The sequence below is a fragment of the Nymphaea colorata genome, chromosome 9 (assembly GCF_008831285.2).
Source record: "Nymphaea colorata isolate Beijing-Zhang1983 chromosome 9, ASM883128v2, whole genome shotgun sequence".
NCBI classification, from domain to species: domain Eukaryota; kingdom Viridiplantae; phylum Streptophyta; class Magnoliopsida; order Nymphaeales; family Nymphaeaceae; genus Nymphaea; species Nymphaea colorata.
In genome coordinates this window covers 21,408,727-21,430,251 of record NC_045146.1, presented here as the reverse complement: position 1 = coordinate 21,430,251, position 21,525 = coordinate 21,408,727, and the positions used below count along the sequence as shown (strand labels likewise).

The following is a 21,525-nucleotide window of genomic DNA, read 5'->3' as shown; positions in this document are numbered from 1 at the left end:
CCTGGTCAGGTTTTCAACATCAAGTAGAGATAGATCAGAGATCGTATTCTATGTTCGATCACTCATGTGGAGTCTGCAGCATTACCGGCTCAATTTAAGCTCGTATTCAGAGTTCAAGAGACCTAAACAAGAACCGGATCACTACATACGAGAAGATAAATCAAGGATCTCGTATTCATTTCAAGGCTTGGCATTTGGCAAGCGCCTTCTTGTTAAAGCAAGTCTCTCCCTCTCTGCTTCTCAAATTTCAGGATGAAAATATGACTACAACAACCTTAAGATACTTGAAGTTTTCCATTTTGGATTCATCTGGATATATCATCCATCATTTATGATAGAATGCAGAAATCTAGATTTGGTACAATGAACATCATAATTGGAAAGTCAAGAACAGACAGAACAGGGAGAGGAAAAAAAAAACATCGGCATTCCGAAGACTTGATGTCACAAAAAAATGTCACCTCGTTAAATTAAAGTTTCAACAAAATTGCAGCTCAACCAAAGTCAACGGTTACCATTGGTTACTATCTTTCTTGTGGCTTTGTAGTGTGAAGACTGCATCACCAGGGAAGGTATTGGAGGATGCAGTGCCGGAATCAGATTCAAGGCTCTCACCACTAGGTTTAGAGGACACCTCATCTTTTCTTTCAACAGTTGAACCAGAGGAAGCGCTCTGATCGGTGTACCTTAGACCATTCCCGATGAGACTTTTATATATCGACAAAGCCTGAGCCATCATGCTTGCAGGATTTGCAGTACTACTAGGAAGTAATAGAGTTGTACCCTGAAAGAAGCAACAGAAAGTCAGGAACGACATATAAAAGCTCCAACAGAGAAAAAAATGGTCGTTTGCTTCTTAATGCAACAATGTTAGTTACCTCCTTAGCAATTTTGCCGAATGCATGTATATACTGCTCTGCAATCCTCAAACTAGCTGCCTGCAAAAGACTCACGATAAGAGAACTTGACAATACCCTGTTCAAGGAATCTGACCAACCCTTGCATCCAAGTCAATAATGATTGCTTCAATAAGATAAATCCTCATCAATAAATTTTTTTTATTATCATTTGATATCATCACAAGATCCAGCTGTGAGAGGCATATTCTTTTCATTTTGCAACAGAGAAAAAGGAAAATCTGAGAAAAAGTGCCAAAACCTGACACCCAAGTAAAATTACAAGTCTACAATACAGATATCTGGAGAGAGAGAGAGAGAAAGAGAGAGAGAGAGAGAGAGAGAGAGGTGAAATCACAGCACCCCACTAGTGAAACAAATACATAAGGACTAATTCATCATTTTTCTATTTGGGACTCGATGAACTTACCATGAACTATGTCAGATGGACATGCAATATATGCCACAGTACCAGGATTTGACTGCGATGCAGGTAATACTTGATCATTTACATATACAGGTACATCCACACACACACAAAAACATGCATCAGCACTAATGCAATGTAGACCATGATTTATAGTCTGGCAACCTCAACAGGAGGCAAGAAGTACTGCATACATGATCCTGGAGATATTCAGTTCAAGCTTGGCGACTACAGTCAAGCACTAGCTTAATCTAGCAGCCTAAAAGGGATGGTAAGACTACAATCCTTGTCGCGTCCAATCTTCAATTTCGTTGAAACCAAATCCCAAGGGGCTCAGGTATTTAAGTTGAAAGGAAGTTAAATTTCACACTCAAAGGTCTGTCCTATCATAACCTGAATCAATGAGGAAATTTCCTAGTGGACAGGGAGTTGCCAATTGCCATATGTTTCACACCCATAAAAGTGAGTGACTATATGTAACAGACACATATTCAGCTGGCTTGCATGGGTGGCTCCATACATTATGAAAAATAGGTAATTTCAATTTTCAACTAATCATTTGATGAAGCTAGTCAGACGAGTCAACACATCAGACCTGACCTGAACCTGATCATGCTGAAACAAAAGAGGGATGGGCTAGACGACAAAGGACGGACCCAAATAGATATTTCAGGTTGAAACCAGAAGGACAAAATTAGTATATGTAGCTGCACATGGTTATAAAATTGCATACCAACCTTGGGTTCAACCTAGATTACAATTAAGATTCAATTTCCTATGCAAGACATAAAAGTTATAAAATCATTTTATTAGGTATAGTTCAAATTTTCACCATGTGATTCTTATGTAAATCAAATAGTCATCCTCAGTTTGCAGTCACATTCAAGAAAGAAACAAAGGGAAACATGCTTAAGAACAAATGGAACATTCAAAAGAGAAGGTTGCCCTTGAAGAGGAAAGAGATGCAGAGGAAACAGGAAATCAACTAGAACTGGGAATATGATTGAACTTCCCTTTCTTTTCTCGTTCTCTCTAATGAAGACTTTCGAGGATGTTTGGACTGTTTAAGTGGTTAAAAATTCCATTAACCAAAAAATGAGACTTTACCTCTACTCCTCCACTTGCTTTGATTGACTCTGTCACCACCGAGATCCCTTCTGCAGTGGCTTGAGCTTTAGCAATTATAGCTTCAGCTTCTCCTGAATGACATAAAATATTCATCAGATGAGATGCACGAAAACTAAGTTCAGACGATATTGATTAGTTCTCAGGGGTGCATAACAACTCAAAAAATGGAGAATTAGCCATTAAATTTGTCATCAGGATTATCCACGTAAAAAACTTCAGAAAAAAAAAAAGAAACATGCATATAATCAGCAGAACCACCAAATAATGGCCTAGAAGAGAAAACTCACAGTCACGAAAACTCATGACAGTTAAAATCATGATCAGCATTGCTTGATATCTCAGCAACTCAATGGTGAAAAACATAAATTTCTATTCACACTGCCAAATGTGCTCTCTCCCTCTTTCTCTCTCTCCTCCTCTGTCGCTCATACACACCCTTTACTTTTAGCACCAACCTCATAGCAACTCAAATTTCCCACATTTAAGCACACGAGATGCACACATACACAAAGCACACTACCGCTGAACCACCTAATGATGAATTGATAATGCTGAAACAATGTTGCAGGCTCAGCACACAAGCACATATACAAACACACTAACACTAAATCACCTAACAATTATTGGATGATGCTGAAACTTTGTAGCAGCAACCGAACTGCATAGAATGTTTGAGCTATAAAACACACATTCAGCTAGATGTACATGGCATTATTTCCATAGTGAAAATGATAAGGATAGTAGACAAAACATACGATCAAACAATGAAAAGGAATCTTACCTTTAGCTCTGTTCACTTGATCCGTCATTGCAGCTTCAGATTCCAAAATGACAGCATTCTTTTTTCCATCGGCTATGTTGATATTAGCCTGCCTCTCTCCTGTTCAAAATTGCCATCCATCTGATTGTTTGAGCATGTCAATATGAAAGAGAGACGTGACAATGCAATTCTTCTGCTCAGAAGTCATATGAAAATGATATGATGAACCATGTTTTTGAAACACTAAAAGAAAAAAAAAAGTCGGCCAGATTTTAGAATTCCAGACAAAAAAACCTTCAGACTCTAGCACTTGAGCTCGCTTCCTTCGTTCAGCTTCAGCTTGCATCTCCATAGCAGCCTTCACCCCAGGTGGAGGAGATATATCCCCTACAAAAGTGAAATATGGAACTCTTAAGGTAATAACTCATCATGGAACTCAAGGTGGCAGAACTAAGAGACTTACGTATCTCATATCGCAGACACTTCAGACCCCATGCTGTGGCAGCTTCACTGATTGATTTCTGCAATTTGTACAACAAGAACTTTGTTCACATCACATATATCAATAGGAACATATGAATTTAGAAGAAAGAACATGATATATTTAGGCACCATCTTAGCCAAAAAAAAAAAAGACATATAAGTAAGTGTTGTTTGACCCAATGCTAACAATGTCTCAATTGGTAGTTTTTTTTTAAAACATGAAATTCTGTCCCAGTGATAAGCACCATTCTTTCTAAAATATTGGTGCAATACGGACCAACAGAATTGTAAGTTCTAAATGAACTATCAATTCTTTAAACTAAGACATGTTCCACTATATAAAAACATAAACACATGTTTGTAGTATAAAAGAGATTAGCAGTCCCAATATTCTGATACACACACACACACATATATCTGAACAATTGAATGTATATGTCTGAGGTGATATGTCCCAAACTTTTGGTGGCCCCATGTTCCACTACCTTAAAACTACTTAATCAAGCAATCAAATGGCCAAAGTGATTTAAGAACCTACGGAGCACATCGCATGAAGGTGGAAAAAGGAAGATCAAGGGTATAACAAATCACTAGCTCACAATGCGTCAAAATTTGATGGGTCAAAAAAATCATGATTTTATTTCCAAGAAAATGTGATGCAAATTATGATTTGTAATAAGGAAAATATGTTGAAAGTTGAAACTAGCTATGACATTAAATCAAGTGCAATAATTGTCTTTTAGCCTAGCGCACACCAAAATTTGGGAACACCACACAAAAACATGTGAAGTGCTTAAGAGTTTTTATACATTCAAAAACTTTTCTGGTGATGGTAAGATATCATCTCGGAGTAAACTTTATCTTCGACAAACATGGAGGGAAGGATACTAGGAAAATAAAACTATTAAACAGTTAATTAACTCATATATATATATATATATATCTTTGACCGCACCCCACACCTAAATCTTTTTTCAAATTAGTGCACCCACAACTAATTATTTTTAAAAAAGTACCAGCACCCGCACCCCACATCCATGTTACATAGCTGGTTGGATTTACATTTGTCAATCCAAATCATCTTTGATGCAAAGACCACAATTCTTAAAACGTTTGTCCTCATTTTTAATCAATGTAAACTACAGATCCTTTTTCTTTCTTTCAAAAAAACTTGAACACAGTGTTCAATCACGTAAACACCTTGCAAGATATACAAACTACAATGAAATTAGAATACACCCTCTCAAGTCCAAGTTGTCCTGAGTTACATGTGACCAAGAGGGACACCACGAGATAATGTGGAAGAAAACATCATTTAATTCCTAACAAAAGAATTAACTAAACTGACTCTTATAACATAATCACCAAAAGCTTGAAAGTCTATTTGCATTAATCTTACCACTATGTTCTCATTCAATGTATCCCTTTCCTCAAAAGTCTTGTCCAAGGTAATTTTTCCCAGCTCACTACGCATTGTTGTTTGTGCAAGCTGAATAATAGCAAAAATGGGATTCTCGACGCCATATGATGCTAGGAATGGATCGACTATCTGTTATATTCAACGGACAAGTTAAACCACATAAAATCTCATTTTTGACATATATGTGCTTTCACAGCAATCCATCATCCAAAAAATGTGAAAGAAAGACATTGCAGCAAAGCGACTGTTACCTTCACATAGAGCACACCATCAATCAATATACTGACATTATCTTTTGTGATAGCAGATTGATCTGGGATAGGTATAGCTTCCTCCTTTAGAGAATGCACATAGGCTATGCGGTCGACCAAAGGTATCAAGATGTGAATGCCAGCATCAAGGGTCTTCACGTACTTCCCAAATCTTTCAATCACAAAAGCCTTCTTCTCGGGGACAATACGGATGCCCCAATTTGTTGGTGTCGCAAGTTCATATCTAGGTTACAAAATGGCATGAGAAACCAACAATAAGCGGCTCCCATAGTTCCAAAGACAAGACGAGATAAGGCAATTTATGCTAATGAATATGGATTGACAACTCCAGAAGTTGCAATACGGACAATATAAAGAGAAACAACAAAATGTATCAACAGACAAATTCCAATACGACAGAGAGAAACTTCCAACTCGAAGAGAAGGACTTCAAATTCCACAAACAAAAGCTGGTACATGGAACTGAATGAGGAACAACCACTTTCCTGTCCGTAGAAACTCATCCTCAATAAAGTAACTCCAAAATTGGAATGCTGCACTTCAAGCATTCATAAAAGCGAGATGAACTCAAGACGTCCAAGAGGTCTATGGCTCCATGAGCAGAAGATGATAACTACGATCCAGAAAAATTACAGCACAACCATTGCAAAGAGACCATCAATGACCTCTGAGCAATTCTCGCAACAAAATCTCAGCTGCACAGGAAACTCACAATCTCGAGCATGAGTAAATCCAGCGCCCCTAGATCAATCACATCCTCACATGAAAGAATGCCACGCAAGAAGAAAAGGGAACTCCAGAATCCAGACTGACCTGATACCGGGATCGTCCCGGTTCCTGCCGCTTCGGTAGCCACGAACCAGAATTCGCGAGAATGGCGGCTCCGCAGCGCAAAGAGCACGAAGAGAAGCGCCACCAGAGTTGGCAACGAGCTGGGGAGCACTCAGTCGACTCAGAGAAGCTGCCAGAGGTAGGCGACGGCTTGCCCGCCAGAGTGCCGCCATCCCTCCACTACAATGCTTCTAGGGCTCTCGCTGCTCCTTGTCCGTACAGCGGGGACGCTTTTGGGTCGCGGGAAGAAGGGGCGCTCCGGCGAACGATCCCGGCCAGCGAGGAAACCTGGCAGAGGGGTTTCGTCTGATTCGGTCTGGGCGCGTTCCGTTTTGATTAGAACCCATCCAGAACCCTTTTCAAGACGTTCAGAACATGGCGTCCGCTTCCTAAAATGTTCAGACGCCACTGCCGCTATTTTCTATAGTAGAAACAAATTCGAGTCGTTACATATGTTCTTCTTCGTTTGAGTCTAAGCTGCCAACTTTGAACAGCATAAAGTTGCATACTTGTAATAAATTTTAATAATAAAAGTTACAAAATGTTTTGTCTGTAATATGGGCTTTATAATCTCAACTTACTCAAAAGCCAGAATAGAATTAAGGAGGTTTAACCGATTATAGATACCTCACAAATTATTTTTAAAAATTTTTGAAGCATGAAAAATCTCTTACAAGTAGCTGAGATTTCATTTGACACCTTCCACATTCCCAGCAAACGGCCTGTTACATGGATAGACGTTAATACCACTTACATGCAATTGAAAATAGGACATAGGTTTTAGAAAAAAAACATGAGGACTTTCTAGAAGGTCACCCACACCAACTTCATGTCTTCCAGGAGGAAGACTCGTTAGCTGTAAATGGGTATGTAGAACAAAATTTAAAGAGATGGATAGATTGAATGACATAAGGCACACCTTGTCGCCAAGGGTTTCTCTCGAATTGAAGGTCTGCATTTTCATGAAACCTATGCCCCATAGCGAAGTTGGTCACAATCGGATGTCTCCTTGCAGTAGCAGTTAAAAAAAAAAGGATTTTGCAGCAGATGGATGTGTAGAGTGCATTCCTCCATGGTTGGAGTGATTTGGAGGAAGAAATCGCTTCCCCCTAGGTATGGAAAAGAGGAAGAGAACCATGATTGTTGACTGAACATATATATCTTTGTGTGGCTGGAGACAGGCTCCATGCAACTGGTTTCAGAAATTCTTAATAGACTTGGAGAAATATGGATTCAAACATTCTAAAGCTGACTACTCATTATTTACTTGGAGCCAAAGTGAGAAGTTCTCGCAATTCTCGTCTGTGTTGACGACATAGTACTCGCAGGTAAGAATCAAGAATGTGTGAACCAAATGAAGATCATCACAGTAAGGTTTTTCATTGAAGGATGTAGGCGACTTGAAGTATTTTAGGAATTCAATTGTCTAGATCAAAAAAAGGGAATTTTTCTATACGAAAGAAAATATTGCTTGGAGATCTTAGCTGAACCTGGTTGCATCAACGTCAGACCTGCTGAAACTCCTCCAGAGCAGCAGAAATACAATTCAAAAAATGATGGAAACTTGCTGAAAGAACCAAAGCTTCTATCGACGTCACATTGGCAAGTTAATATACTCAACTATTTTTGGGCTAGATATTATGTTTGCAGTTAATGTCCTAAACAGATTTATGCAAAGACCAAGAACAGATCCTCTTGCTATAATGATGAGGGTAATAAGCTATTTAAAAACAAAACCCGGGTTAGGGTATCACGCTTACAGCAGATAATCATCTTCAAATAAAGGCTTACTACGATGCGGACTGGGGCACATGCCAAGAAACCAGAAAGTTAGTTACAGGTTACCGCACATTGTTGGGTCAGAACTTAGTCTCATGGAAGATTAAGAAGCAGCCAAACGTCTCTAGGTCATCTGCAAAAGCAGAAAGAGAGCATTAGCAGACATTTATGTGAAATGTTCTGGTTAAAGTCCCATTGCTTGATCTCAAAGTCAAGTTATCTTCCTGGCTGAAGTTCTCTGTGATAATCGTGCTGGTATTCACATCTTGGCTAACCCATTTTCACCAACATGCCAAACGCATAGAAATTGATTGTCGTTTGAAGTATGTGATTATATCAAACACGGACTATTAAAGCAGAACGTGTTTCTTCAAAGGATCAGGTAGTTATTGTATTCACCAAAGCTCTTCGAAGGACCAATTTCACTATTGCAAATTGCAAATAAAACTGGGTGTACAAGTATCTGCACACACCATTTTGAGGAGTGTGAGAATTACATATTTGAGAAACTGACTAGAAGTATCTCGATCCTTGCAGCTGAGAAGCGAGTAGAATCAGTCCATATCAAACCCGTGCTGATGCTGAGCTGGACAAACTATAACAATTAATGTATAGGTCATGCGAGATATTTTTTTCTCTCAAAAGTCTATATATTATGATGTGTTCATTCATTGCAACATGAGAAATGGAATACGTTCATCGCTCAGTCTCTCTTGCGTCTCTATACTCTGTTTCTCCTTCCTTTCATGATTTCACCTAAGTTTAAGATCATTGTTTCTGTTCTGCACAGTGTGCTCATCGCTGCACATTTTCGCCGCCTGACTAGACATACCAATAGTCACTTCATGGAAATTTTATAGATCTTGCCTATGCTCCATACCTCTCTTTCACCTCTACCATGAATATATAACAATGAATTTCTTATAAATGAAATATTACATTTTAACTGATAATTTTCTCAGGCAAAAGGCCATGATTGTTGATTTGGGAAGGAAGGGTTGCAAAATTACGAATGTTAGATGCTGTTAAATACTTCATTTCTCAGTCATAGCAGGCAGATTTAGCTGAGTATCCACTCTACCATGACCCATTTCTTTGCTGGCACCAAGTTCTGCATCGGATTTGCTTGCAGCATGAGCAATTTGGCTATCTTTGCTCTTACCCCATAATACACAGTAGAAGCCCAAGATAATGAGGATGGCACCAAATAAACTGGAAAAAAGAGAGAAAAAGAAATGAAAGAGTTCGGTTATGCCAAGATTTTCAAATTTATAAGTGAACAGAAAAATCATAGTTTATAACTGAAAAGAAAAAACATACTACAACAGAAACATATTAACAAATGAAAATGCAAATAACAACCATTTGTCCGTTACATTTATGCCTCTGCTATTAGACATACCTGCCCAAGTGGAGTTGCTCCCCGAAAAGTAGAAAGGAAAGCAGTCCAACAATCACCAGCAGAAGAGGCTGGAACATGGACACAAACACTGGGCCTCTCTTACCTATGCACCAAGTTTGTAGGTAGTAGACAAGTATTGAGATGATGGTCCCCTGCACTTTCAAATGTCATCCTCTTCACAAACCCTGAACGATTCTTCATAATGAGTTAGAAGCTTACACAGTAGATGATGGTAACGAGCTGTATGTCCCATTTGAGTTTCCAGGTTCGATTCGTCTTTCAAACACAAGAGATATTACCAAAGATTGTAAACTTGCAAACAGTCCAGTTAAGGCTGTTATTGACAGTGGTGCAGCATAGTACTGAAAACCACAGCCTGGACAGGTGTTGAAACAATTTTAGCTACAAGTGCGGAAAACCAGAAAACGTTGTTACTTGTTGAGGTCATAGCCAAGGATACAAGATGAATGATTGCAAAAACCTGCATGATTAGGTACAGAGTAAATGCGATGAAGCTGGCCGACATGAGCATTGAACCCCTGATCCAGTCGCCATTCCCAATATGCCCTGATGTCTTACCATAAATGTTGATCAATGGGGTACTTGGTCTGTTAAGTGGAATCCCTTTCCACAGTGTAAACATCAACGCTCCTGCTATGCTGATGATAGTACCAAAAATCTTAGCTCTTCCAGAGAGACTCCTAAAAGAGATGGCCTCCATCCTGCAAACCAATTGAGTCCCATGTTCAACAGAATTCATGTCGTTCTGTTCAGGATACTCATTAGTGCTATTTTAAAGATCAGAGTAGGCACTGTCAAAGAAAGCCTGTCGTAAGAGTGGGAGTTATCACCTGAGAAATACGGCCACGAGAAAGGTAAGCGCAGGGATGATATTGGTTAGGGCAGATGCTACAGTTGGCGAGGTATAACTGAGGCCCGCATAATACAGAGTTTGATGAATGGTAGTCCCACAGAAAGCAAGAAAAGATATCTTCATGGCCGTCGCGACTGTGAGCTTTGGACGTATTTTCCTGTTGAGAATTGAAGGTGGCAACACCTCATGAGGTTTCGTTACCAACTCGATCTATTTTTCTCAGGAAAGCTTAAATCGAGTAACGGACTTTTTGCGAAAGCATTCCTAGTGTTTGTCATGCACTCCAAGAGATTAAAAAAAAAAAAAAAAAGCCGCCGGCTACTTGCATAATTTTCGATAATTTCTTTCATAATTTTTCCCTTGGAAATCAAACAAGTTCTTTAGGTGTTTTTATATGCTGGTATCTTAGATTTTAAGGTGGAGTTCGATATGCTTGAAAAATGCTTCGCGTAAATCAAACAGGGTTGCGTTCACATCAGTATCTGAAAAATTTTTACTCGCCTTACGTGGGAAGTTGTTCTTGCTGAAAAAATTTTCAGCCCATCAAGTAAAATGATTTAGAACATCTGCAGACCTTTTTCCCTGAAAACTCACACTATCTTTACATGGGAAGATGTTCTTCCTGAAAAATGATGAGCCCAATATCAAACGCACAGTAAAATTACTCGGGACAGAAACTCTTGGCACAAGTTGCGTTTAATAAACCAGAGAGAGAAACGTTACCTCTCTAGGACATATGCGAAGGGTCCCAAAAGGAGCAGGGCCATGATGTGACGGTACACGATAAAGACGAAGAAGCTCATGCCATTTTCGAGGGCAGCCTTGCAGAGGAAATTAGAGAAAACGTAGGCCAACTCCACCAGCACCATGGCCACATAAGGCATGCATCCCTTCATGGTTGACACCCACCACTATCCCCTCCTTGCAATTGTCTGCTACTTGCTGAACCAGTAGGCTTTTAGAGATTAGGATACTCTCTACTTATAAGCAGAACCCTCAATGGAAATCATAATCACCAAAGCATTATTCCAGAGGCACCATCCCACTCATGGCCGTAGTGGCGATTGCCTTAGAGTGACCTGCGGGCCCTGCCTTTGCACGGTGATCTTTTCAGTGGGCCTTCCCTTGTCAAGAAAGAATCAAATTCCTTCTAGGGTGTGTTTTCGTTTTACTACGGATTTCATATTCGTGGTAATATGAGATCATTAGGATTTCGGATATGTAGATTTATTTAATTGTTTTTCTTACATGTAATACGTGGATTTAAGATCTACGCTACTAAGTAGATGCACACCTTTTAAGTATAAAACTATCAAACACTTAGTCATAGGTCTGGATTTGAAAATTGTGGGATCCGGGCTTGAACCCAGAGCTGGTTAGATCTACTACAAAACAATGTATTCTCACCGGTTTCGTGAAGCCAACAACAAATTGCTATTCTCCAAAAATAAGAAACCCCACTTGATAGAATAGCATCAAGCCATCAACTGTCAACCCTATCATTCTCTTGACCTCAAGATATCTCATAAGAATGTGCTTTTAAAAACTTTATCCCAATGTTGGAAACATCCATAATCACAAATTCCTTCATGATCAAGAACCTCTCTACCACCTGTTTTCCTTCGATTCTTGAGATGTTTGGAAAAGTGCTGGTAATTGTAAACATATCAGAGATCCAGAAATATCTCAAAGTATTGATCACATATACACTACATGTAACTGCATGCATAAAAAGTATAGAACCGTTCAAGAACCGATTGGCATAATGAGGAAAATAAATCCATAGCTCAAACCAACTAGTTTCAAAGGCATTTAGACCATATATGTGCAGTAAAAAATGCACATACAAAATACAAGAGCTAACTAGCTTGTGAGCGGGGAAGAGCCAGTGGGCCAAAAGGGGCCATGGCAGCACTCAAATTTTCCAAAAAAGAAAACATGTAATTTAAAAAAAAATTCATTTAGCTTACAGAAAAATTTTGAAAGATTATATTTTCGGCTCCATTAAAATTTTGAAACTATAGTTCGGCGCCCAATAAACAATTTCTAGCTAGTCCTGATTGTGAGTGACATCATGGCAAAAGTATATCCCATGCAGCTCAAATATATTATTCAAGTGGGTCGACCTCCGGTTGATGTGAATAGCATTCAAGTAAAATGTTTTCATGCTTAAATGATTCATTTGGCATTAAATGGTCATTTGGCAGTTGGAGTGCTCATTTAGTGTTTCATGATGAATTTACTCAGATTCATGAAACATTAGAACTAGACTTCAATATTTAGCATATATTTATGAAACAGCCACAAAGTGTTTCATTTGTCAAATGACCTTAATTTGAATTTGAGAAGTCACCAACTCAAATCCATGTTTTTTTTTAGTCGGCTGGGCTTGCAAAGAGAAACAGGATCCAACTAATAACAGATCTGTAACCCGTGTGCAGTCTCGCATCCGATCCATTTAATCTTAATCTACAGCACATTAAGATCCATTTGATAACGATGCCAACGTATGTAAACTGTGTTGGATTCAGATCTTCAAGCTGGTCACAATGCCGTGATCCAAGTTAGCTTCAACTTGAGGTTGGTGCTAGTTGATACTGTGGTTCTGATTTCTTCATGTTCGGCAGAGAGTAATATTGCTTGACATTATTAGCTTTTCATTTTTGTGACAAAGACTTGTGTTATAGCCATGAAGTTGATATGCATATATTGATATTCATCTTCTCATCAGATCAAGCAAAAGCCCCTTATAGTGTACTAGCTCTATACAAAACAGAAGAATTAATTTGTACATGAAGATTAACTTCAAGCTAGTTGCTAGCCCAGATTAGCTCTGCAGAAGCGCCAAGAGACAAAATATGAAAATTAATTGACATCAAGCAAGTTGCAGCGCCGGGTTATCATCAACAGCTTGCTTCTGTTTTTCTGTGATGCACTTGTTCTCCTCGCTTTTCCCACACAGCAACACGTAAAGCCCCGTGATTATCACAACAGATCCTAACACACTGCAGGTCAAATATCATTTTAGAAAAGATTGAAAGTCATATTGGTAGAGAATGACTTCATACGAGGACATGCATAAACTGTAATTTTTGTCCACCTATGGTCTTCAAACTTCACAATTGGTGCCAAATTGCCTCTTACTTGATCCATTGAGTAACTCACTATATCTTAGGTTGGCACGAAATAGGACATAAAAATTAGCATCTGTTTTAAGAACCAAGTCATATTATGCATATAAAATTGTGTAGACTTTTTGCCTGCTCATTAAAACAACTCACAAAGATTTACTTCTATAGGGCTTTTTCCATTATAAATTTGAAAAAAGAAAAAGGTAAAGTGAACTCTTACCTAAACTCCCACTGCTTAGATATGTTTTTTCAAACTCATGTTATACTAATGCACTAACGCTTAGACTGGTGAATCAATTTGGTGTTGAATTCGGGTTGACCATTAAATAGTCGTGAGGGTTGACTGAATTGCTCGGTATGTCAATTTACACATCTAGTAAATTTAGGGGCAGTTTGGCAGCTCGGTAAAGGCATTATATAAAAATGTCGGTAATTTTAATGCAGTAAATATTACCGACGTCCAAGGCACGTCGGTGAAAAGGGCATTAGCTTCGTTCGTAATCAACATGCTGATCAAAATAGAGTTTCAGCAATGCACGATACATGTAGGTAATGTTTGAATGGAGATAGGTTTCAACAATGCAAAGAATGTCACGTGTCAGTAAAAATAGATCGATACATGTACTTTTTAGAGATGCACTCAATTAGACGTAGGTAATCTTCAACATCAAAAACTTTCGTCAACCCCGAAAATTGTAATGCATCAGTAAAAGCGAAACCTTAACGACACAATAGCTCCACGCTTCAATTAAGTCTTTTTTTTAACGGTTGTCTTCTTCTAGACGTCGGTAAAAGTTAACTTTCACCGACATCATACTTTCTGCGCATCTTTGAACCTATCATTTTTTTTTTTAATGCAAATGTCCTATGAATATGCTCTAAAGAATGAGCGGGTTCATGAAATAATAGTTCTAGTATCGGATAAACCTACTTCAATTATTGGGGCAAATTCATGGGATACTCACAAAAAAGTATCTTTGTTGTCAAACGACTTCTTATGGTTGTTTGGCAGTAAGAATATTTTGTGAGTGTCTTATAAACCTGCTCCAAAAATTAAGACAAATTCATGAGATACTGAAACTAATGTCTCATGTAGCTGGTCTAATCGTTCATGGGATGGTACTCATAAGAGTGTCCTTACTCTAAAGGACCCCTTAGTGGTCTATCTTTTGGATGCTCAACTTGATTTAAAAGCAGGTGATCAAGTGCGATGGCTTCCAAGTTCAGATAAGTTAGATCCAACAAAAAGAAAAAACTGAGTGCACTATCTATTGTGAGTGATTGAGAGCAATGCAAGTACAAGGGTGAAGATGTTAGGGCAAGGGACCCACCTTCCAAGGTGCAGTTGCTCGTGGAGGAACAGGACCTCGATGATAGCCACAGACACTTGAATGAGTGGGGTGAACGCGGCCGTGAAGACAGGTCCCCTCTTCTTTACACACCAAGCCATGAGGATGTAGGCCAGGCAAGAGCTCGCTGCCCCCTGTGTCCGAACCGGATATCGACATATTAATTAGCAATAATCCTACTCATTTCATACACTTCGCATGATAAATTCTCAGTTTCAACTTCCAAATCTGGAGATGGACTGTCTCATATCATTGGATAGGACCATTCTTACTCGGGTACCCATGTATTTGTATTGTTGTAGTAAGAGATAGATCACTTTGATCTGACTCATAAAGAACACACGGAAAAAAAAAATCACCAGCTGGAAGATATATAACTCATCTTAGGGGGAATTTCACTCGACATCAATAGATTTTTCAAGAATTAAAGCATTTTAAAGCAGATATTTATTTATTCTCTTTTTAGAAGGTTAGCAGCAGGCATCAAAAGGGTTTGATCATACTTACACCATAGACGACGGTGACGACCTGGAGCGTTCCTTTGAGTGCCCAGATAGAAGGGTCCCTCTGAAACACCAAGGTGAAGGCAGCAGACTGAAGGGCGCTCAGCAGGGTGACGATGGCGTTATTGGAATAGAGGGCAGGGTACGCCTTGGAGATGGTGCACTGAATTACGAACCAGGAAGCCCAAGCGACGCTGCCGGCGATGAGGGACAGGGACCCCAGAATCCACTGCCTTTGCGACTCGCCGGCGGCCAGCTTCTGAGAAGCCTGGTGGAGGGAGTCCGAAGCCGTGGGCGTCAGCACTCTGCCTTTGTACAGAGTGAGCACCATGGCGCCGCCGACGCACAGCACCGTACCCATCACCTTGAATAATCCCGCCTTGCTCTTGATGTTCAGCCTCTCCATCCTGCGTAACCAGACAATAGAGTCACAGCGACTTCACGCTTCATTTTCGGAATACATCGTCTTACACAGTTTTAACTTTTCGAAGAAAAGCTTTAGGATCAGAACCCTCTTCTCTCTTAGCAGCAAAGTTTAAAAGTAAAAAAAAAAAAAAATTCCGTGTAATCTCATCAGCCCGACGAGTTGATCTCAGCTGGTTGGGCCAATGGTTGATTTAATTCTAATGAGCATCGTGGACAAAATCTCATATCAAGTTATTTATTTATTTATACAGTAAAGATATCGTATCACCGATCCGTCGCGAGTATAAGGCGAAATATAGGATGGACAACGACAAACGCTTCCACCTACGCGGGCGCCAAGCCCGTCTAGTGGAGGGGGACCCACTGGCCACTCAGGAGAAGTAAGTTAGTGGGCCCCACTTTTTCTTTTTTTTTTCATTTGTTCTTGAACGAATACTTTTTATCTGAGGGTTTGGTCGATTTTTCATGGATAAATTTGATTTTCGTAGATATATTATTTTTTTGAATTTTAATTGGTGTTAAATGTAACAAGAAGTTTGTGATTTTCATTTTAATTCCTTAGATTTGGGTTATTGGGTTTTCATTGCAACCACTACTTTTTTTTTTTTAGCTGTGATGGTTCAGTCCACTTGCGAGTAAAACAAACGTGCTCTAAATAATTTGTCAACTAGGTGGCATTTCATAAGTTGAAAGAACAAGACGAACAATATCTTCATGGTTGCAGGGTCGGGCTTTTTCATAGGGACAAGATAAGTAGACAAACATAATCTTTACTTAGAAAGTTGACCTTTGAGGCACTTAAAGGTTCTTTTCTTTTTCTAGTTAGTTAAATCAAGTTAAAAAAGGAGCAAATTTTGCTACTATAGTGGCTAAGGTTTATCGCGCTCTCTGGTGTATTATTCTTTTGAGTCGCAAGCTGAGGCAAGTACAACACTCAAGTTGAAGGATGTACATAGGTCTACCTAAACCCTAAACCATGTCAAATACATAAATATATAACCTCCGATTCAACAAATTATATATGTAGAAATGAAATGCGTCCCACACAAGAAGAAAAAGGGAAAACTCCAAACACCCCACTGTTATCAGAATCGTCCAATTCAATCAAACCAGCGACAAACTGATTTGATTTAAAAATTTTATTGTTTTAGTCACTTTTTATATCGTTCTAAGTATGTTTTACCATTTTCAAAACTGATTCAATTGAATCGGTCAATTGCTACAGTACTCGATACAAGGGCTGGCCATGGTCAAGAATCTAGGTGACTAGAAGTCTAGCGATTTTGGAAGCGCCAAAAGCAAAAGCAGGAGCCCAAATAATAATAATAATAATAATGCTCGATAGAGTTAGTGCACCAAAACTTTATCCCAGCACGGCCATCGCTTTAAGGAGACAGCAATGCAAGTTGTAAAGCATTATGGCATCGTAATTTTGTCACCGCCAAAGTCAGTTAGAGATGCAAATGGGTCCGATCAGATGATCAGCTTGATGCATGAAGAGTCAAATTCATATTAATTAATGGCTTCCAAACAACTAAACCTTTGCACTAAATCCCAGTCTACGTTTGCAAAGTCAGGAGCATATACATACCTAAAGGGGAGGGAGAGAAGGAAGGTCAAGACAGGGGTCATGTTGACGAAGGCGCAGCCGAACGTAGCCGAAGTGTGACTCAGCCCGTAGAAGAAGAAGTACAGCGTCCCCGTCATCCTGAACCCACAAATTACATCATTAGAATATGTTGTTCGGCGGAAACCCGCCGCAAGGCCGAAGTCCCCACCCATTCCTTTGTCTCACTAAACATAATATGTATCCGGAGGTGCAAGTGGATTGCCCATGCAATCTTGAATGAAGAACCTCACAAGTTTAATTAAAACCCTCAATTGTATTGTATAACATTTGAGCTTAATAAAAAAAAAAAGTTGAGTACTCAAATGCTTGTTATTGAAAAAGAGAATCAGGTCATTACCCCATTCAACTTACAAATTACTGCCAACCATAAGAACTTGTATTTGTGACCCATGTTTATGGGTAGAGATCGACCTGACCTCAATTCCTTCCATTGGAGTAGTAAACATGTTTTCGGCCTTTAATTATCACAATCATACGATTTGAGACTTGCCTTTCCTACATCGACGTACGTTTGCTTTCGTGTGATGAGTTGACGCAAAGAACGGATGTGGTGGAGCGTGGACGAAACATGCTTCTTATTAGTGGCCGTGCTATAAGGAAGAAAGTTCAAAGTATGGAGAACCAAGAACTATTAAACAATAATTGAAAACATCAGGAAAAAAAAAAGTAAAAAAGTTTCTGTAGTTTATTCTATTCTAATTGATATGTCCCATAGAATATAATCAATAACTCAAATAGAATCATTGATTCCGCTAGCTAACAGAAATTTGTCGTTAATTTTGTTATCACATAGTGTTTGGTCGTTAAGATTGTCTATCAAAAACCAGTACTAGCGGCAGAAAGCAGGTAGTAAGAGGCCGGATGTTGTGAACAGTGTCATCTTTCTGCATCTTGAGGTTTTAATGGTATTGTTACTGTAAAGTCCGGCGCATCTTAAGCTTGAAATATACCATGCTGATCCTTGTTTTGGCCCAAGACTTAACTTTAAGGAGTTAGGTAGGAACTATACCAGAGAAACTATATATTCTTGTTCCCATCTATGTATATATAAGTGCCGTGTTTGCAGGGGAAGGCAGGTCTCAACTTTCTCCGGCCGCCAGGTCTCAACTTTCTCCGGCCGCCTGCATGGCACGAAGCACGTGTCCAAGTGTGCACACCCAAGTAGCGGATCTAGTGACGCTTGGCGGCTGCCGGTTGGACAGGGCCTGCCTCCAGTTAGAACATGAATCGAATTCGGATCAGCCGAATACATACTCACCCACGTTTACACCATTGGCACATGGAGAATACTAGCTAGCACTAAAAGGATCGAGCATATGCGGAATTATCAATAGTGGCATATATAGCCCTTCATTGTCATGCAATCATAGCTAGGTGTCTTGTATAATAACTTTTCTTCAACAAACACACACACACACACATACGCATGAGCACATGCATGGATCCACACATAATGTTCACAGTTGCACATGAAAACGTACAAAAAATATGGCCATCTTGGGGCTGGACAGAGGCATGCTTACCCTAACAAGCCACTAAAGAAAAAGAGCAGACATATGCTGGTCGTCAGTTTGGGCCTCTGGTGCCTGCAGACAAAGCTTTATGTCATGATCAACATTTACATGATTAGATAGGGGAATACTAGTGCATTTTATGCGTTCTTGCTGTTATTGAAGTTGATAGTTCGCATCAATGCACCTGCTCTTAGGATCCTGAAAGCAAGTAGCCAGTATTGCTGGATAAAGTGGTCACATGCTAGAAAAATATACGAGTAAGAGAATAATTGAACAAGAAGGTCTTGAAAATAATGAATGCATATGATTACACATGCAAGTTGATCATATAGTAGTAAAAACGATCGATTTAATAACTTTGCATGGGTGCCACTAATGTAGGGCAGTCATGGCTCTAAGCTATTAATGAAATGCATGCTTTCAAACTTGACATCGACGACTCCTTGACTGTCCAAGCCAAAGAAGAGTTCTTCTTAGCCTGCCGTGGACAAGGCTTCTGTCAACGTTGAACTACAGCTATCTTCTCTCCTTGGAAAGACAAAAGTAAAAGGAGAAAGAAAAGACTTAAGATGATTTAGAATCATGGACATCAGAAGGATTGATGAAAAACTATAGAGACAATAGTTTCTTTATGACAAAACCGTTGTTTTTTGGGATGCGTGGGACCTGCCAACATGCGCAGCAACTCTAGAAATTGTTCTTTCATGTGGACTCCTGTCACTTTTTCCTTGTTTATGTTGAGCAAGGATGAAGCAGATCCTACCTGAACTGTAATTTTAGACAGAAGATCACAGTCATAAAATTTCAGTACATGGAGAGTTCATCAAGTGATTCTGTCGTTATTTTCTGGCAAAAGCATATGCTCTGGCTCGAACTATTGATCTTTAGACTCCAAGTTGCAGGTTTTTAAGTCAAACAAGCTAGCTAGATGAACAAGTACGCTCCCAATGGGCACAGAGACCATAAACAGAAGAGGTTTCAAAACGAGAAATTGGCATCACCTCTCGACACAGTAAGCTATGGGACTGATCAAGACGGCGGCGATGAGCAGCCGATAAGTGATCAACACAAAGATGCTCATTCCTTCATCTAATACACGCTTCGCCAACACATTCATCACACCGAAGGCAACCTGCACCATCACCACCACCACCACAGGTAGCCAACTGCTGCCACTGATCTTCGCCGGCCACGACACCATTTTTCTTCGGCGGTGCAAAGAGATCTTCTTCTGATTGGGAGATCTTGCTCATCGGCGAAGGGCTTTTGTAGTTGCTGCCCGGCCTGAAACTTGAGTGGTTGTAAAACTTTATTCTGTGGAAGTGGGAGATGAAGGCAAAAGATTAAATTCCCTGGGTCACATCCCCACTTTACGTTGCCTGCTTTTAATGTTTTTTTAAGTTTGTCTTTTAGGAATGCAAATCACTGAAAGATATTTCTAGTTTCCATTCATTACTCTATACTAGGGAGAAAAAAGAAAATCTTGTGTGTACTTATAGGCTAAGTCTTTGTCATAGTTAGCCTTCCCATGACTCCAAAAACCCGTTTCAGCAATAGAATATGAGGATATGAAGCACAAGAAATGTTTTGAATCGTTAATGGTTATAGACCTAAGACCTTTTCAAAAGCAACTTTTGGCATAAAAATTTTAAACAATCCAAAGATCGGGACAGATTACAAGGACTCTCGTAGTACTTTCTCTATTTCGTGGCCCTCATTTTGTAGATTAATTAATGAGCTAAATTTGCCTTTGTATACATCCATTTCACAATAAGCGTTTTAAGAGATCTTTACCAAGTATATGTAGTTGAAACATGGCACTTGATATAGCTCAAATTTCAATTGCCTTGATTGAAGTACATTTGATCTAAAAATTGTTCCTCTAGCTCAAATTAAGGCCATTTGATGTAGGAATTCAGATGGTTTGGATTTAGGAGAGATGGAGTTCTGGTCGTCTTCATATGATCTGATCTATGTGTAACTTACGAGGTCATTTGACAATTGGAACACTCTCGGAATGGTTGTGAAAAATTTATGGAACAATGATAGATTTCTAAAACTCTCGTAAACTGTTTTATTTTATTTTCCAAACAACCCCTCAATGCTTGACATGTATAAAGTGAATCCTTAACTACTAAGTCCATCGAGCTAAGACTAGCAATTATTCATTTCATTAAGGTCTTAGTGCTTTGAACCAGCCTTGTCGTTTTGTGAATTATGAGGATGAGTAAATGAATAAATAAACAAACGAGAAGGTGAGTGCGACTGTTTGATTGAAAAAAAGCTGCAATACCATGTTGATTTGCCTTTTAGGGCTTCTTGCAAAATGTCTCATGTCTCTTTGACAAAAACATAGGAGTCAGCATCATGGAACGACCCTTTAAGAATAATTTTTTGAGGAAATGAACACTAAACTAAGCGGTTAAATGAAAAATACGGTAAACCAAACAGGCTTTTTGTAACGTGGCTCATAAGACAGGGATTATTTGTCTTGGAAGAACCCCCAGCCTTTTTATCTTTCAGCCGAGTGGATGTCCTATAGTCCTTCCAAACACCGAACTTGGCTATCAAAAGAAGAAAGACAATTGGTACCAGTTGATACTGTGTTGTACTCTTTTATTGGCACAAGGGCACTGTGTTGTCCTCAACCATGACATACTGGCTTTAGAGCACTACCCTCATGGTCCATTCTCAGATTCC

General features: G+C 39.3%; 3 protein-coding genes across 4 annotated transcripts; all 3 read right to left on the bottom strand.

Annotated features, from left to right (window-relative positions):
- Positions 1 to 275: 275 nt before the first annotated feature.
- On the bottom strand, positions 276 to 6,595 carry LOC116261603 (uncharacterized). Its single transcript, XM_031640445.2, has 9 exons — positions 6,200 to 6,595; positions 5,366 to 5,609; positions 5,094 to 5,243; positions 3,675 to 3,732; positions 3,506 to 3,598; positions 3,233 to 3,331; positions 2,431 to 2,522; positions 879 to 938; positions 276 to 784 (listed from the first exon to the last, which is right to left on the bottom strand). Exons 1-9 carry the CDS (start codon positions 6,388 to 6,390, stop codon positions 512 to 514), a joined length of 1,260 nt encoding a protein of 419 aa, XP_031496305.1. The 5' UTR covers positions 6,391 to 6,595; the 3' UTR covers positions 276 to 511.
- Positions 6,596 to 7,226: 631 nt separating this feature from the next.
- Positions 7,227 to 20,133, bottom strand: LOC116261583 (WAT1-related protein At3g30340-like). Of its 2 annotated transcripts, none has more exons than XM_031640415.2 (6): positions 19,827 to 20,133; positions 18,835 to 18,897; positions 17,273 to 17,389; positions 15,260 to 15,662; positions 9,399 to 9,550; positions 7,227 to 9,208 (listed from the first exon to the last, which is right to left on the bottom strand). In XM_031640415.2, the coding sequence occupies exons 1-6, from the start codon at positions 20,024 to 20,026 to the stop codon at positions 9,031 to 9,033; spliced, it is 1,113 nt and encodes a 370-aa protein (XP_031496275.1). In that variant the 5' UTR covers positions 20,027 to 20,133; the 3' UTR covers positions 7,227 to 9,030. The 2 variants fall into 2 exon arrangements, with proteins under 2 accessions (XP_031496275.1, XP_031496274.1); XM_031640414.2 differs by lacking the exons at positions 7,227 to 9,208; positions 9,399 to 9,550 and adding exons at positions 12,965 to 13,277; positions 14,735 to 14,886 and having other exon boundaries at positions 19,827 to 20,129.
- LOC116261584 (WAT1-related protein At5g07050-like) lies at positions 9,509 to 11,209 on the bottom strand. Its single transcript, XM_031640416.2, has 3 exons — positions 10,996 to 11,209; positions 10,250 to 10,429; positions 9,509 to 10,120 (listed from the first exon to the last, which is right to left on the bottom strand). The coding sequence occupies exons 1-3, from the start codon at positions 11,166 to 11,168 to the stop codon at positions 9,736 to 9,738; spliced, it is 738 nt and encodes a 245-aa protein (XP_031496276.1). The 5' UTR covers positions 11,169 to 11,209; the 3' UTR covers positions 9,509 to 9,735.
- Positions 20,134 to 21,525: the final 1,392 nt, after the last annotated feature.

What these genes read in the sequence shown, in the direction of transcription:
- LOC116261603 (XM_031640445.2), bottom strand. Translation starts at nt 6,390, where the DNA reads ATGGCGGCACTCTGGCGGGCAAGCCGTCGCCTACCTCTGGCAGCTTCT. An exon ending in ATGGTGTGCTCTATGTGAAG is followed by an intron (nt 5,244 to 5,365) that starts GTAACAGTCGCT and finishes TGAATATAACAG; the next exon opens with ATAGTCGATCCATTCCTAGC. An exon ending in TCGGCAAAATTGCTAAGGAG is followed by an intron (nt 785 to 878) that starts GTAACTAACATT and finishes TGCTTCTTTCAG; the next exon opens with GGTACAACTCTATTACTTCC.
- LOC116261584 (XM_031640416.2), bottom strand. Translation starts at nt 11,168, where the DNA reads ATGAAGGGATGCATGCCTTATGTGGCCATGGTGCTGGTGGAGTTGGCC. An exon ending in TTCGCATATGTCCTAGAGAG is followed by an intron (nt 10,430 to 10,995) that starts GTAACGTTTCTC and finishes AATTCTCAACAG; the next exon opens with GAAAATACGTCCAAAGCTCA. An exon ending in CTCGTGGCCGTATTTCTCAG is followed by an intron (nt 10,121 to 10,249) that starts GTGATAACTCCC and finishes ATTGGTTTGCAG; the next exon opens with GATGGAGGCCATCTCTTTTA.
- LOC116261583 (XM_031640415.2), bottom strand. Translation starts at nt 20,026, where the DNA reads ATGGTGTCGTGGCCGGCGAAGATCAGTGGCAGCAGTTGGCTACCTGTG. An exon ending in TTCTTTAGTGGCTTGTTAGG is followed by an intron (nt 17,390 to 18,834) that starts GTAAGCATGCCT and finishes TTGTGGGTTCAG; the next exon opens with GATGACGGGGACGCTGTACT. An exon ending in TCGTCACCGTCGTCTATGGT is followed by an intron (nt 9,551 to 15,259) that starts GTAAGTATGATC and finishes TTGAAAGTGCAG; the next exon opens with GGGACCATCATCTCAATACT.